We start from the raw sequence: 15,281 nt of genomic DNA on the forward strand, positions 1-15,281 counted from the left end.
CAGTTAATGGAACTTCAGAATTTGACTCACTATTTAGAGTATTACAATGTCTGGATAATATTGTATAGATTGCTCCTTGTTAGTGTATCCATCCAAAGAAAATGTAAACGTAAGCAAGGGTTGCGAGTTGTAACCAATCCCTTCACTGTTAGCCCTAATAAGTTAGCAGGACTCAAAAGAATTGAGGCAAACAACTACCAAGTTTAAATTAATAAAACTTTCAGATTTTGATTCTGCACTACACGTTAATTGCTCTTAACTTTAAATATTGAGGAAGCTAACTCATACATTTTAATGGCTCTTAACTTTTAAATTTAACTCTTTGGCTGAACTTTAATGAGTATAGCAATATACTGTAGAGCAATCTTACATTTTTACCTGTCCTCAACCAAAGCTCAAGCGCCAATATTCACCATAATTGTAACCCCCAAAAACTTTAACATAACAGAAATCTTCTAAATAGCAACAAAACATTCAACAATAACAAGTACCCCCTTTACATTCATCTTGCACAAAGACTTTATATAACTTTAACATTTACTCTCACCGTTGACTGCCATACAAAGCATGCAGGGAAATAGAAATGCACTGCCCAGTTTCAATTAAACTCAATACAATAAAGCAAGTGACTTAAAAGTGTCAGTTTTCTGAAGTGCTTAATACTCTTGAAGGTTAATTTATTTGAACTAATTTATATGATTTAATTTTTCCCTATTCAGAACGATTTATTTTGAGCATTAAGGTTTACAGTTTTAGCAGCGCCTTAAAATTAAACTTTCCATTTTTTAATGTTCCATCGCTATAACCTCAAGCATTTTTGGAAACATTTGCATAACTATGCCCCACTGATAAAGAGACTGTCATGTTTGGTTCATAGTACACACACAAAAAAAAAAAAACTCTGTGGCTGAACTTGCTTCAGTTATGGACAGTGGTTCCACATTTTTGAAATTAGTTTTCTAAACCATGTAATTTCAACTTAAATATTTCAAGTAGAGGGAACCTAACTGAATCAAGTAAACCCAACTAAAGTTAACATGACAAAACTCAAGAAACTCTTGTAGAGATATGCTAGCTAGTGTCAGATAATGTTAGAATGCTGAACACAAGCTGGTTGGAAGCTCTACCTAGTGCAACTTGGTCATTGTGCTATATGGTTGTCACAGCAATTGCTCAATGGATAAAGCAATATGTAAAATACTATAAATATATTGGTCCTCATTGTAGCCTCAACATTCACACTTCACCATGATGATAACCCCCAAAACTACAACATAACAGAAATTCTTCTAAATCTCATCAACATAAAACATTATCACTAACAAGTTTCACCCTTTGTATTTATCTTGCACAAAGACATAAAATAACACTTTAACATTTAGGCTACTTTCCCTGTTGAGTCCCATGCAAAGCTTGCTGGGAACTAGAAATCCTCTGTATTGTTTCAGTTAACCAAACAAAAAATGTTCATGTCCCAACACATATGGATTAAGTAAAACTGACAAGACCCTTTTTAGTAGAATAAACTCCATTAATTTAAGTTCCCTTGGTTACATGAATTTTTGAGTAATATGAACATTAAAGAAATTGGTAAAACTAACGATAGTGAAAGTTAATTTTAAGAAAATGGTAATCGGCCATCTTAACACAATGCTTTTTTTTTTTTTTTTTTTTTTTAAATACAAAGGTTGAAGTTCAGTTTCTATTTAAAGTTAAATATATGTATTGTGAGACCGTTACTATAATATGAAAACTGCATGGATCCTTGTAGTTTGGTTTGACATTTACAGTTTACACTGATGAGCCAAAACATTGACAAAACAAAATATTGCCTAATATACTGTTAGTCCTCCGTGTGCTACCAAAACAGAGACGATCCACCGAGGCATGGACTCTACACTCCCTGAAGGTGTCCTGTGGTATCTGGCACCAAGACATTAGCATCAGATCCTTCAAGTCCTGTAAGTTGCGTAGTGGAGCTGCCATGGATCGGATTGTTGGTCCAGCACATCCCACAGATGCACAGTTGGATTGAGTTCTGGGGAATTTGGAGTCCAGGGCAACATCTTGAACACTTCATCATGTTCCTCAAACCATTCCCAAACAATGTGTGCAGTGTGGCGGGCGCATTATCCTGCTGAAAGAGGCCACTGCCATCAGGGAATACCATTGCAATGAAGGGGCACGTACATGGCCGTCCATGTGATGTAAAAGAAAACGGGACTCATCAGACCAGACGACCTTCTTCCACTGCTCCAATGTCCAGTTCCGACGCTCGCCTGCCAATTGTAGACGCTTTCAATAGTGGACAGGGGTCATCATGGTCACTCTGAATGGTCTGCGGCTACGCAGCCCCATATGCAGCAGAGTGTGTTGTGACACATTCCTCCCATAACCACATTTAAAACCACCTTGGGTGCCCAACACCCTGTCGCCAGTTTTGTTATTTCCCTCCTCGGACCACTGTCGGTAGGTACTCACCACTGCTGACTGGGAGCACCCCACAAGCCTTGCAATTTCATAGATGCTCTGACCCAGTCGTCTGGCCATAACAATTTGGCCCTTGTCAAAGTTGCTCAGATTTTTACTCCTAATTTCTTCAACATTTTCACTTTTATCCAAGATACCAATTCAGAAGATGTGACCCTTGTATTTCAAATAAATAAAGCCAAAGATATCAAAACCACTTGTCACAAATGGGACATCCCTTCAGCATCCTACCAGATACTTGTGTGAGTTTGAAGTGCAAAGAAGTGCTTTACTTTTTCCAAGTTTAATGACTGTGAATTGTCTAAGCCATCCAAAATGTTTAAAATGTTGCATTCGACTTCATATTTTACTGCTTCTTCCAACTGGTCTTCTTGATAGTTTGTCTCTATAACATTTAGTGTAACCCCTATTTAAGAAAAAAAAAAATGTATGTGAAAATGCAAAATAGAGAAATTTTCAGTAGTGGTTATAGACTTTGGACCCCACTGTATATTCCATTAAAATATATATATATATATATGGTGATTTTCTCAAATATAAGAAGGGCCAAAGAAAAGTCTGGGTTGAGTGTCCTTTAACTCTCACTTGAAACTCTCTGCCAAATCCAAATAAGGCTTTTCAAACGCTGATGGACAATGCTTGGCCCATAGGACAGCTTTTTTTAAATGTTGTACTCCTGAGTGTCCCTTCCAGCTGACCTGAAGTCAGTCTTGATTTGTGCCATGTAATTGCAACAGCAATCATAGATATCTGATGAACTGATCCTATATCAGAAAACGGCGAGTAACCTGAGCACCTGCTAAGCATCTTTACATTCTAGAGTGTGCTAGCTGGTTGGACATAGCTAAGACATGTCAATGACCCTTGAGGTGCTACTATCCCTCTCAGAGAAACTTGACACTCCCCAAAAGAACGCCCAAATATAGAGTTCATCTGCCAAGGGGCGCGGCTTTGGCTACATGACTTCTACAGCATTCAAAAGCAAGAGTGAATGTCTCGGGGCAAGAATGGAATGTCTTTGCAATTGCTGTACTGTTGGTCTGTAGTAACACATGTAATCAACTGAAGGACAGCCTGGAGAAGAAAAACAAAAACAACTAAAGAGATCATTCACACAGCAGGGAACTACAAAGAACATTGTAATATCATATGATGAATATCACTACAGCAACAGCTAAATATTCCTACTTTATTCTCTTTTTAAATGTGTAGATTGAGCAAACTGACTGCTAAAATTTAGGTTAGAATTTGCTTACAACATACAGTATATTTCGTTTACACTTTTACTTCAGAAGAGTAGTTCATTCAAAAATGGAAATTCTGTCAAATGTTCACGTTCATGTACCCTAAAATCGACCTTGAGTTACCGACAAGCAGCATCCCCGATCAGACATTTTTGCATCAATTGCAATATGTTTGCTTTTCCCTCTGACGCTTTTTGGTCCCATGGGAACCAGGATGTAATCGTGTTGGTGTGCATGATTCGGAGGTTGCATTTTCACTCTTAAATTACATTTTTACTCCACTGGCGTTTAGGTTAAGGGTTGAGGTTTGGATTAGGGGGTAGAGTTAATACAATATGCATTCCTGTTACAACTAAATATACAACTAGCTTTTGGCGCCACCCATAACCGTGTGAACGGTTTTTGAAGTGGGGGTGCTGTGAACGCACTAATTCTCCAAACTTGCGCTATAACACCCTATAATGCTATAACACTGCTATAAAACTTTAACCAATTATTTAAACATTTCAAAAACATATTTACATTTATGATCATAAAATATATAACATATAAAAACTATCCTTGTTAAAACCTGAGTTGCTGAAATAATAGCATAAAAAGAGTATATTAAAGTATTACTTTTAGAAATGATTGTCTTGTTAATCATTTTAGGGACCTTTGATCGTTATCAGCTCAATTCACGCAGCTCAAGCGGGGAAATCCCCAACACTATGCCTGGATTATTTTAATACATTCTTTTTTGTGTTCCTTTTGAAAATATTGTTATTGCACTGTTAATGCCTTTCAGTATAATTTTTTTCTCACATTTTCATAGAGTAAGTTTCAATCAAAATAATTTAATTATCATCATAATCTTTTTCTTGTTGTCTTCATTATCGATGATTAAATAAAAAATACCCCTAAACGTTTTCGTCATTACTTTCACAAGAGTAACACAGAATACAATGGTTTCTAAATAACAATCAATAATTATCAATTGTCAATAATTTTTAATGCATGCACAATTTCGACAGCACTTCACAGGGTGGGCTTGAATGCAGACCGGGGGATGCTGCAGCATCTTCAGCACCCCTACTTCCTGTGGCTATGGTGCCACCCTGTAGACATTTCACACGGAAACTGGAGCTCCTACAGCCCATTCAGTACATTCAACAACACTTCCAGCTTCAGCCACAGGTGGGCAGTGGTTTGAATTTCGGTAAGCACAGACCAATTTTAGCAACAAAACTGTCAGAGATTAAAGTGTTTTGCTGATTCTGTCTGACACTGTTTATATAAATAGATGCAGTTAGAAAGCAGGGGTGCACTGATATGAAAATGTTTGGCCGATACCAATTTGAACAAAAACCTATAGGCTGATGCCGAAATTTTGCCACTTACCTTATTTTGTCATCAGACAACTGTTTTACTTAGGAATGCATTAAAAATGTATAAAGAGTTACAGAAGCTTTTTTATTGTTCTAACTATAAATAATTTCCAATATATGTAATTTCCGATATCTCAGAATTCAAACTCTGCTGGTTTCAAAGCATTTTGGATTGTTTCTAACATTCATGTAGCCAGTAAGTGCCGCTTTCACACCGGTCATGTGTGTTTATGGCGTTTTTTTTCCACATTATCATAAGAACGAGAAAGAATACAAATTAAATATTACATGTTCTTGAGAGTGCCAACCCTTCTACATATTGTGGCTATTTTTATTTTTGGATTGTGCATTTGAATTCACAGAGTTTTTACAAAGTGTGTAACTAATTCTAAATAAACCATTGTTTTTTGATATTGGTGTTTTTATGCTTATTACCGATATGCTGATGGTTTTAATTTGGTCAGTATCTGGCATATAAATATCGGCAGCCAGTACATTGGTGCATCCCTATTAGAAAGGTTAAAATGTTGTGAACTAGATGTGTACATGCATTAATATCTTACAGTTCTGCACTTTTGAATGCACAGCAAAGATAGGCTTGAGACTCCCAAGCGCTCTGTTTACACTGAAGCACTTTATGTTCATCATTATGTATGGTTTTGTGCCATTCTTTATTGGAACCTTTCTTATTTCTTTTCTTACTTTGATAGTTTTGTGCATTAACATGTTATAGTTATTTAGCCTATTTATTTGCTGAATATCCATTAATTATCATGTTGAAGTTCTGCATTTAGCGTCAGTTAATCCCTCTGCAACACGTCTGATCGGGGTCAAGTGACCAGTATGGAGCTTAATTATACAATATTATCCTTAACACCGACTAGTGGACTAGTTCAATAGACTGACTACTAGTTGATAATAAAAACTGGTAGTTTTGCACATCCCTAATTTGAAGTTTGTTCTTTTAATTGTGTTTTTTGGAGCTTAACAGTCTGTGTTAACTGAATGCAGTCATTATATGGAAAACATTTTTCAAAATTTTTCAGCATTGTTGCGTTTTGTATGCCGAGAGTTAATTTCTGTGTGTGTCTTGTTAACAACTCATGTTAAGTTGTAAGTTCATCAAAAACATCAAACTCAATTTGCTGATTTCATTTTGCTGAAATATCCTTTACTGTTTTTGATTTTATATTGTATGTGTAATGCATCATTATTGCCACATATAGTGCCATTTGCAAGGTAGGATCAGTCATTCAGTCTGACCTTAGGTTTTGTCTTCTAAGTAGCACAGTGCAACAACTTGTGTTTAATTTAATCACAAATAGACTTGCTGGAAGAGCATAATATAATAATAAAGAAGGTCCAAGGTGCCAGCTCAAGAGAACACTATCACCATAATGGTGATTTCAAACAAAATACAACTATTGATAACAAAACAACAACAATAAATAAAACTTATATTAAGTCTGAATAAAAACTTTTGTCCATTTCTTTTTTTTTTTTTTTTTTTTACAATTTTTGTAGCTCCAATGCATTGCCAAAGCACGCATACTTACTCAAGCGCAAAGGCTTATGGGTATTTCACAATTATAACCCACAATGCAGTGCTCTACTGTTATTTTAATGTGTACAGGTTTGTTTTTTGTTTTTTTAACAAAAACATATACTGTTCAATCCTGGCATTTAATACGTTTAATATGTACATTGCTTCAAAGGTTGATTTATCCTTTTTTTAATTTGACTCCTCATTAGACAGACAAGTGAAGGCTGATGGGTTAAAATATACATTTCAAAATGTCACTAGCTCTCACCAAGCTGATATCATGATTTTGAATGTTCATTTTCCCCTAATGCCTTGCAAACAACAGCTATTTACCGTAAAACTAGTCACTTCACAGTGAGCCTGCTCTTGATCTCCCAGAATGCACATTTTTTAACAGCAAACTACTGTATTTAAGAATCACAGTAGATTGCTGTAGGAATCTGGCCATAAATTTACAGCATTTTTTTTTTTTTTACAGTGCAGGTTATAGTTCATCATATTAACTGTGGACATGTTCCACTAACTTTCGACCACCACACAATTTTGTACAGTACAAAATTTCATTTAAAACAAACTTAAAATGTTTTGTTGGAAAGCGTGCTTGTTTATATTCTGTTAATGGAACAACATTTATCCAGGTACTAATCTTTAAGTAAAGCTTAATTTTCTAAATACTTTTGGGCCAGTGTATCATTATTTTATCCCATTGTTGTGTTAAAAGCTATGCATGTTTGTTTGTAAATAGCCTTGCAAAAAAAAAATAATTATACAAATTTGCACTCAAGCTTACCAAAATCTTCATCTTTATTGACTGCAGGTGCATTTCACACGTCACATAATTTATAATTTATATATATATATACAGTGCTGGTAGTAACGGATTACATGTACTTGTAATTGGATTAAATTACATTTTAAAATACTCATAATTGGACTACAGTTACTTTTTTATATATTACATGATTACATATTAATATGGCAATGACAGCAAATTGTTAATAATTTATTGATCATTTTCATGACAGTATCATCATATTCTTACCCTGAAGTGCAATAGTCTCACAGATTAACATTCTGAGTATGTGCTTTTTTACGTTACAACAGTAAGATATGCACCTCAGCTTTGGAATAGGTGATGGACTATCAGTAAGCAGTAAGGGTTAAAATTGTTTCAGTGTTTTTAGATGAAAGCTTTGACCTAGGCAACGTCGTTGCTGTTGATTTTATAGCAATTAATGTTCGTAATGCTGCTATTGTTTTATGCACTTAAAATGAACTTGATGTCTCATTGTTTTGAATAATAAACTCTGGCCATGTATGGTCATTGCTATTAGATTTAATGTTTATTTCATTCATGCAATGTTTAATGCACTTTTACAATCAGACTAGAACTTTAAAAATGGATGATATAGATTTGTATTTATTTATTTATCTTGTAAAGAAAAATAGCCCCAAATTCAAATTCACTGCACCTTCCTTGTCTTCTCAAAAATTATGTGGAAACATATTTTGAGAAGAGATTTTTCATGGCTTCTCATATAACCATAAGTGGCCGAGACCACCATATGCAAGTTAAAAATATCGACCCTGTAATCAAGCCTCACTGAAATATTGTGGTACCTTCAAATCATGCACAGACCTGATAACAGGTGCGATCAGAATTGACAGTCTATCTTTGCTGTTTACTTTGCAGAAATCCAGAGTAAAAATAAACAAATTATAAATTAAATTAAACTGCTGACCAAAGCCAAGGAGTCTTAGAGGCAGCCTGGAGCACAATCTAAAAATACCGCCTCCCCTTGAACACTGAGCCTTACTCCCAGCTTGACCGAAGAAAGTTAAAGAAGTTCCACAGCGTCACACGATCCGCCCCTTGACATCATTAGCATAGCACAAATAAGAAGGAGTTTGACCATGGCTCAGGACCACTCTCCTGGGATTCCGGCTTCTTGACTTCTGTCTCTCGGCTCCTCCATCCTCAAAACTGCATCATGGTGTGTACTTGGATTACTCTCGTACTTTTTTCATGTTCTTTTCGCTGAAAAACTGGCAATAAGCACACTGAAAAAACTAGGACACTTTGGTCAAGTTGGTGCCACTGTTAAAAAGAAAATCATGAAGCTTTTTCATTCCATTGGCACATACAATATGAAGATGTAGACTTGTGTGCCCAGTACATTGAAGCAGTAATTTTGATGGTGTCCAAAGAAGGATTGTGTTTGCAATTATGTTTTTATATAATACCTTTATTCAGACATGTGTGTTTATGAGATGTTGGCATGTGTGCCAGTGGAATTCATACTATTTTTGTCTCTCTGCCAGGCTGGAGAATTCACTGCTGACCAGATTGAGGGTGAGTGTTCAGTACCTGTACATCATATTTCATCATGCTTTTTATTATAACAATTTATAATGACTTTTAGTAGTCCAATAGACACATTTCTCTTATCATTGTTACAAATGTAATTGATGGCAGAAATTCATGATTTATATACAGTATATATATATATATATATATATATATATATATATATATATATATATATATATATATAGTTATTTTGCAGTTAATTGGTTTAAGCCCTTAGATATGCATAAGAGACATGTTCATGTACATTTTAGATAACTGACTAAAAGTGATTCCAATTAATACACCTATAAGCGTTTCTAAAATAAGTTACAAATTATAATGATTTTCTTTATCATTTCATTTATTATTATTATTATTATTACTACTACTACTACCACTACTACTGCTATGATTATCCTTCATATTACATCTTAAAACACAGACTTCTCTTGTTAAAATGTAATAAGTGTTTCTTAACATTTGCAGTTTGATCTAATGATACCAAATTGTTTTTAAGCGTACTGGTTTTTCCAGATATATATACAAATATGCACATTAGGGCTGTTCCAGGCAATAACAAAGCTGGATTGTAGGCTATTTAATGGCAGACCTTTAGGGTTTGAAATCATGCATATTCTCAGTGGTGAGTTTTGCTGGTGGAAAGCCACAAGAAGGGAGGGATCTGCATTTTGTTGGGTCCTCAACAAACTCATGCCTTCAAACCCTTCATAACTTATGAATGACCAAAAGCAAAGAATGTATAATATGTAACATTTGTGATTTTCATAACATGGGAAACAGGATGCATCAACATTAATGCATAATTGTTTTGCATCATTTAACTGGTAAAATTAGTGTAATTGATTTATTTAGTGCATGTAAAGTGGGAATTAATCACTGTATCCTTTTGGGATGTAGCGGTCAAATATGTCCAGAGACGAAGCCAAGATTAACTTCTACATCTTAAATACAGAAGAGAAAGAATCAATTATAACCAAGCCTCTTGGGCAAGTTAGGTGCAAAAAGCATGCGGTCGGTCATCTCTGTAGGTTACGCTACTGTCAGCATTCTTGTATTCGACTTGGATCAACCGTCATAGCCATGTATGGCAAGGGCTACTTTCTCAGAGGGTATCGCCTGTCACAAAATAAATGACACCTTCATGCAACAGCGAGGCACAGCTGCTAGTGCACAGAAGTCATAGGATGCTATTTTACTGTCAGTGGATCACTTTCAAAGTAGCGGATAACTCCACACAGCCTATGAAGATGCAGTTGCTAAGCCTTTTTATAATATAGCTTCCTTCCTCCTTTGTGGCATGTACAGTTGGCAAGGTAAATACAGGGGGTGTAGAGGGCATTAGTACACTTACATTCTTTGACCCTTTCTTTAAAAAGGAGAAACAAACATAGAAAATGCACCAAACTTGAATGATTTTTATAAAAATAATAGTGAATAATTTACTGGTCACACTTTAGGTGGCCTTAACTACTATGTACTAACATTAAATACATATAAGTCTATGTATTTACTGTGTAACTACATGTTGTTCTGCAAAATTCCCACATTTGCTGCTACTAATGTTGAGGTACGGGTAGGTTTAGGAGTAAAGGTAGGGTTATGGTTAGGATTAGGGGTTAGAGTTTGGTTTTGGGGTAAGGGCTGGGTTAGGGGTAACGTTAACCACGTAACTACAAATGTAATTAAATGCAAGTACTTTAAATGTAATTACAATGCAACAACATGTATGTACATATTAAGTACATTGTATAAAATGGTTAAGTACATAGTAGTTAAGGCCACCTAATTAAAGTGGGTACCATTTATTTGCTTGTTTCCATATTGTAAGATGCATTGAAATATAAATACTAACCTCTGATGCTTGATTCATTCTAAATTAGTCCTATTTTATAAAGTAGTCTAAATTATGATACTATGAATTGATAGAAATTATTCAACATCTCTCTGGAATACTTGATTTTGATTGGTCAATCGTGGTGTTCTAAGGTAAACCACTTTGTTAAAACACCAAACTGTATAATTGACCTTTATCTAAGGCAAACCAACCCAGTTCAATTCAATCAGTGTGCACTTTTATAATGCACTTTTCCATGGCAGCTTTACTAAGAATAGTGCCTTAAAAACCCCTATCAAAATGGACCTTTGGAGAAACCAAAATTTCCACCTAGCTGTGCTAGTTTCTTTCTTTTTACATCATACATCATTTTTAATTCAAATCAATATTTTATTTATTTATTTATTTGGTAAGTAGCTTTGTAATAATCAGGATAATGTCAGGATGAATTCAAAGAGTCATTATCGCACAATAAAACCCTACAGAGTGACATAAGATGGGGTCCTATTCACCCTCTTGTGGTTTATTTTGTAATATAGTGACTGTCTGAATAGGTCTTTACATCCAGACAATAACTGAAACATGTCCCATTTATTCTTCTGTTACAGACTTCAAAGAGGCCTTTGGTCTCTTCGACAGAGTTGGTGACAACAAGGTTGCTTACAACCAGGTTGCTGACATCATGCGTGCCCTGGGTCAGAACCCCACCAACAAGGATGTGAAGAAAATCCTGGGCGACCCATCCGCTGATGGTCAGACATTTACCTTATATCGTATATATGTGTATGTATGATATCACTTTACAATAAAGTTGTATTCATTAACTACATTAGTTAACATGAACTAACAATGAACAAAACTTGAGCAGTTAATATCAACATATGCTAAAAAAAATGTACATTAAAAGTTGTTTATGTTACCATTACTAAATGCAATATGAACTAAAATTAAATAAATCAATACAAATCTGTAAAAAAAAAAAAAAGAATATTGTTCGTTGTTACCTACTGCATTACCTAACGACCAATACAACCTTATTGTGGTTGTAGTGTGGTGTGGTTGTAGTGTTTCTGTATTAATTAAAGGTATAGAAATAGACTAAATATAAAAGTAAATATGATAAATATATGGTTTAGATAAAGACTGAAGCATTGTTGCAAACTTATGAAAGTACTGTAGTTCTATTCGCTGTGCAAATCCTAACTGGTTGACACTGATATGTGCACAACTATAGACATGGCCAACAAAAGACTTGACTTTGACGGTTTCCTGCCAATGCTGAAGACTGTTGACACCCTCCAGAAAGGTACCATTGATGACTACGTTGAGGGTCTGCGCGTCTTCGACAAGGAGGGCAATGGCACAGTAATGGGAGCTGAGCTGCGCATTGTGCTGTCAACACTGGGTGAGTGAGGATTAAATGATTACAGGAAATGTACCAGTCCCAAAATTACGTTTCTCGTGATCTTAAAGGAATGTTCCGGGTTCAATACAAGTAAAGCTCAATTGACAGCATTTATGGCATGATGTTTATTAATACAAAACATAATTTCGAATTGTCGCTCGTTTATTTTTTAAAAAGAAGCATAAATCATGGTTACAATAAGGCACTTACAATGGAAATTAATGGGACCAGTCCATAAACACACATAAATACACACTGTTTCAAAAGTATAGCCACATTTAGTTAACATTAAACGTGTTAACAATTTTTGTGTGATTAATCCACGTACTAATCCTTTCTATGTAAAGTTATATTCAATATTACAACTTTGTGTCTTGACGACGTAACGCCAGTAAATCCCTGATTTTATCAAACTAAGATCACGTTAACATGTGTAATGTTTATGTCTTGTCGCTATACTTTTGAAATAGTGTGTGTGAATGTTTATGGACTAGCCCCATTTACTTCCACTGTAACTTCCTTTTACTTCCCATATACTCCCATTGATTTTTTTTATTTTATTTTTTTTATTTTTTATTAAATAAACAAGGTATGAGTCTAAGTTATTTTTATGGTAATCAGCATTATGCAACCAATGCTGTGGATTGAGCTGAACCCAGGCCATCCCTTTAAAACATTTTGACCTAAAGGCAAATGTTTAAATGCTTGAAATTAGTTTTGTAGACAAATGTAAATTTACATTTAAGGTTTTATATTTAAATACAAAACAAAAATTGATATAACATTTTTTGTTAAATGTATGGGTTGGACCGTTTGGTGAAGTTTCCAACATACGTGAGAACTTTTTCAATAGGCTACTATTTAAAAGTACTCCAAGATGTACCTCGTGAAGTTGGTTAAGAAAAGAGTGTGTAGAGATAAAATATTGAAGAGTTTTGATTTCTAATACTGCAGTTTGTGGCATTTCATAGTTTTGACGGCTTTATTATTATTATTATTATTATTATTATTATTATTATACATTGTGGAAAATAGCAAAAAATAATTTATTATTTCTTTTTTTATCCCCTTTTCTCCCAGTTTGTAATGCCCTATTCCCACTACTTAGTAGGTCCTCATGGTGGCGCGGTTACTCACCTCAAATCGTTTGGTGGAGGACAAGTTCCAGTTGCCTCCGCTTCTGAGAACGTCAATCCGCACTTCTATTCACGTGGCTCGTTGTGCATGACACTGCGGAGACTCCGTATGTGGAGGCTCATGCTACTCTCCGCGATCAACGCACAACTTGCCACGCGCCCCATTGAGAGCGAGAATCACTAATCGTGACCACGAGGAGGTTACCACATGTGATTCTACCCTCCCTAGCAACCAGGCCAATTTGGTTGCTTAGGAGACCTGGCTGGAGTCACTTAGCATGCCCTGGATTCAAACCCACGACTCCAGGGGTGGTAGTCAGTGTCAATACTCGCTGAGCTACCCAGGCCCCTGGAAAATAGCATTTATAAAGAATAAGTGGGCGTGTCAGAAGTTCAAAACATTTATGGTACTTTGATATATAATAAGTACTTAATGCTTACCATATTCTTGCATGGTACTCCAGGTTACTTTGAAAGAATAGTATGATATTATTACCATGCAACATATCCAAAAAACATGATAATACCATGGCACTTGTAAGTGTCTCTGATCTGAAATCTGACACCAGCAGGCAGCAACTGTGAATGTAAAAGATTTTCCTAATCAATACCATTCATGGCATCAACAGGTGAGAAGATGTCTGAACCCGAGATTGACTCTCTCATGCAGGGACAGGAAGATGAGAACGGCAGCGTCCACTATGAAGGTACGTGCTTCGACAAGCCCCAAATGATTTCCTTGCCCATTTACCCCTTGCAAATTCTTTCAAGACATATTACAAAACAGAGCATGCAGTGACAGTCTTTTTCACTTTTAGACCCCATGGCACTAATTGGGATGATATAATAAGCTCACCTATCAATGAATCACTAGTTTTAGAAGCCACCCCAAGCCTTGTACGGTGAGCCAGCCTGGATGATCTCCTTATGCATGTCTTCTTCTCATCTTGCAGATTTCGTCAAGCACATCTTGTCTGTGTAAGAGGCCGCCCATGTGGGAGTGGTGTGGAAGGCTGAACTATATCTGCAGACATGGTGTCAGGACATCCGATCTGTTTTGAAGACCAATCAATAAAAAGGACTATGGGATGTCACTTTTAAACCATTCTGGTTTATGCCTTTTTGTCCACATCTTTTGTTTCCCTTCCCTCCATCGTTTTGGAAGTTACATCCTCCTATTATGCAGTTCATCCTCCTTGCCTTCTTGTTCCACCTGGGGCGGCTGTCCACAGTAGGATGGAGAAGGAAATGGGTAGAAGGAAATGGCCGCTCATGAAGAGAGGGTTTATTTCCTCTTTCTCCACCCATCCAGGGTCACAACAACACTGCTTGCTGTGTGTTAAAGGCACATGACACTGCTGTGCCCAGGCCACCAATATTCTCCTATCCCGATTTTCACACAGTCATTTCACAATAAACTTTCTTCCAAAAGTACACAGAGTTTTTCCTTTGTACATTAACAGATCATTTACTCACCCTTGAGTGGTTCCAATCCCATCTGACTTTCTTTCTTTTGTGGAGCACAAAAGAAGGCGTTAGGCAGAATGCTAGTCTCAATCACCTTTCACTTCCATTGCATATTTTTTTCCATACAATGAATGTGAATATGAATGTGAATGGTGACTAAGGATAACATTCTAACAAAACATGTCTGTCTTTTTTCCATTGAATATGGAAATTATATCATTTTCATTTTTGGGTGATCTGTTTCATTAACATAAAAGTGTAAATGTAGGTGACATAAAATACACCTGGGAAGTTGACATGTCCAGCAGTGTGGCATAATTTACTCCATGTAAAACTAGTTTAAACAGCATTTTACTCATTCTTGAATTATTATGCATGCAGCTTTTATTACCACATATTAACAGAGAGATTACATGGAATATTT

At 35.7% G+C, this 15,281-nt stretch overlaps 1 protein-coding gene across 1 annotated transcript; it reads left to right on the plus strand.

Annotated features, from left to right (window-relative positions):
* Positions 1-8,503: 8,503 nt before the first annotated feature.
* Positions 8,504-14,824, plus strand: LOC127444359 (myosin light chain 3, skeletal muscle isoform). Its single transcript, XM_051703668.1, has 6 exons — positions 8,504-8,638; positions 8,967-8,997; positions 11,458-11,601; positions 12,084-12,254; positions 14,020-14,097; positions 14,344-14,824. The coding sequence occupies exons 1-6, from the start codon at positions 8,636-8,638 to the stop codon at positions 14,370-14,372; spliced, it is 456 nt and encodes a 151-aa protein (XP_051559628.1). The 5' UTR covers positions 8,504-8,635; the 3' UTR covers positions 14,373-14,824.
* Positions 14,825-15,281: the final 457 nt, after the last annotated feature.

The sequence above is a fragment of the Myxocyprinus asiaticus genome, chromosome 7 (assembly GCF_019703515.2).
Source record: "Myxocyprinus asiaticus isolate MX2 ecotype Aquarium Trade chromosome 7, UBuf_Myxa_2, whole genome shotgun sequence".
In the NCBI taxonomy this organism is placed as follows: domain Eukaryota; kingdom Metazoa; phylum Chordata; class Actinopteri; order Cypriniformes; family Catostomidae; genus Myxocyprinus; species Myxocyprinus asiaticus.

Excerpts from the sequence above, each read along its gene's own strand:
- LOC127444359 (XM_051703668.1), top strand. Across the intron at positions 11,602-12,083 it reads GGGCGACCCATCCGCTGATG|ACATGGCCAACAAAAGACTT; the intron begins GTCAGACATTTA and ends GCACAACTATAG. Across the intron at positions 12,255-14,019 it reads CATTGTGCTGTCAACACTGG|GTGAGAAGATGTCTGAACCC; the intron begins GTGAGTGAGGAT and ends TGGCATCAACAG.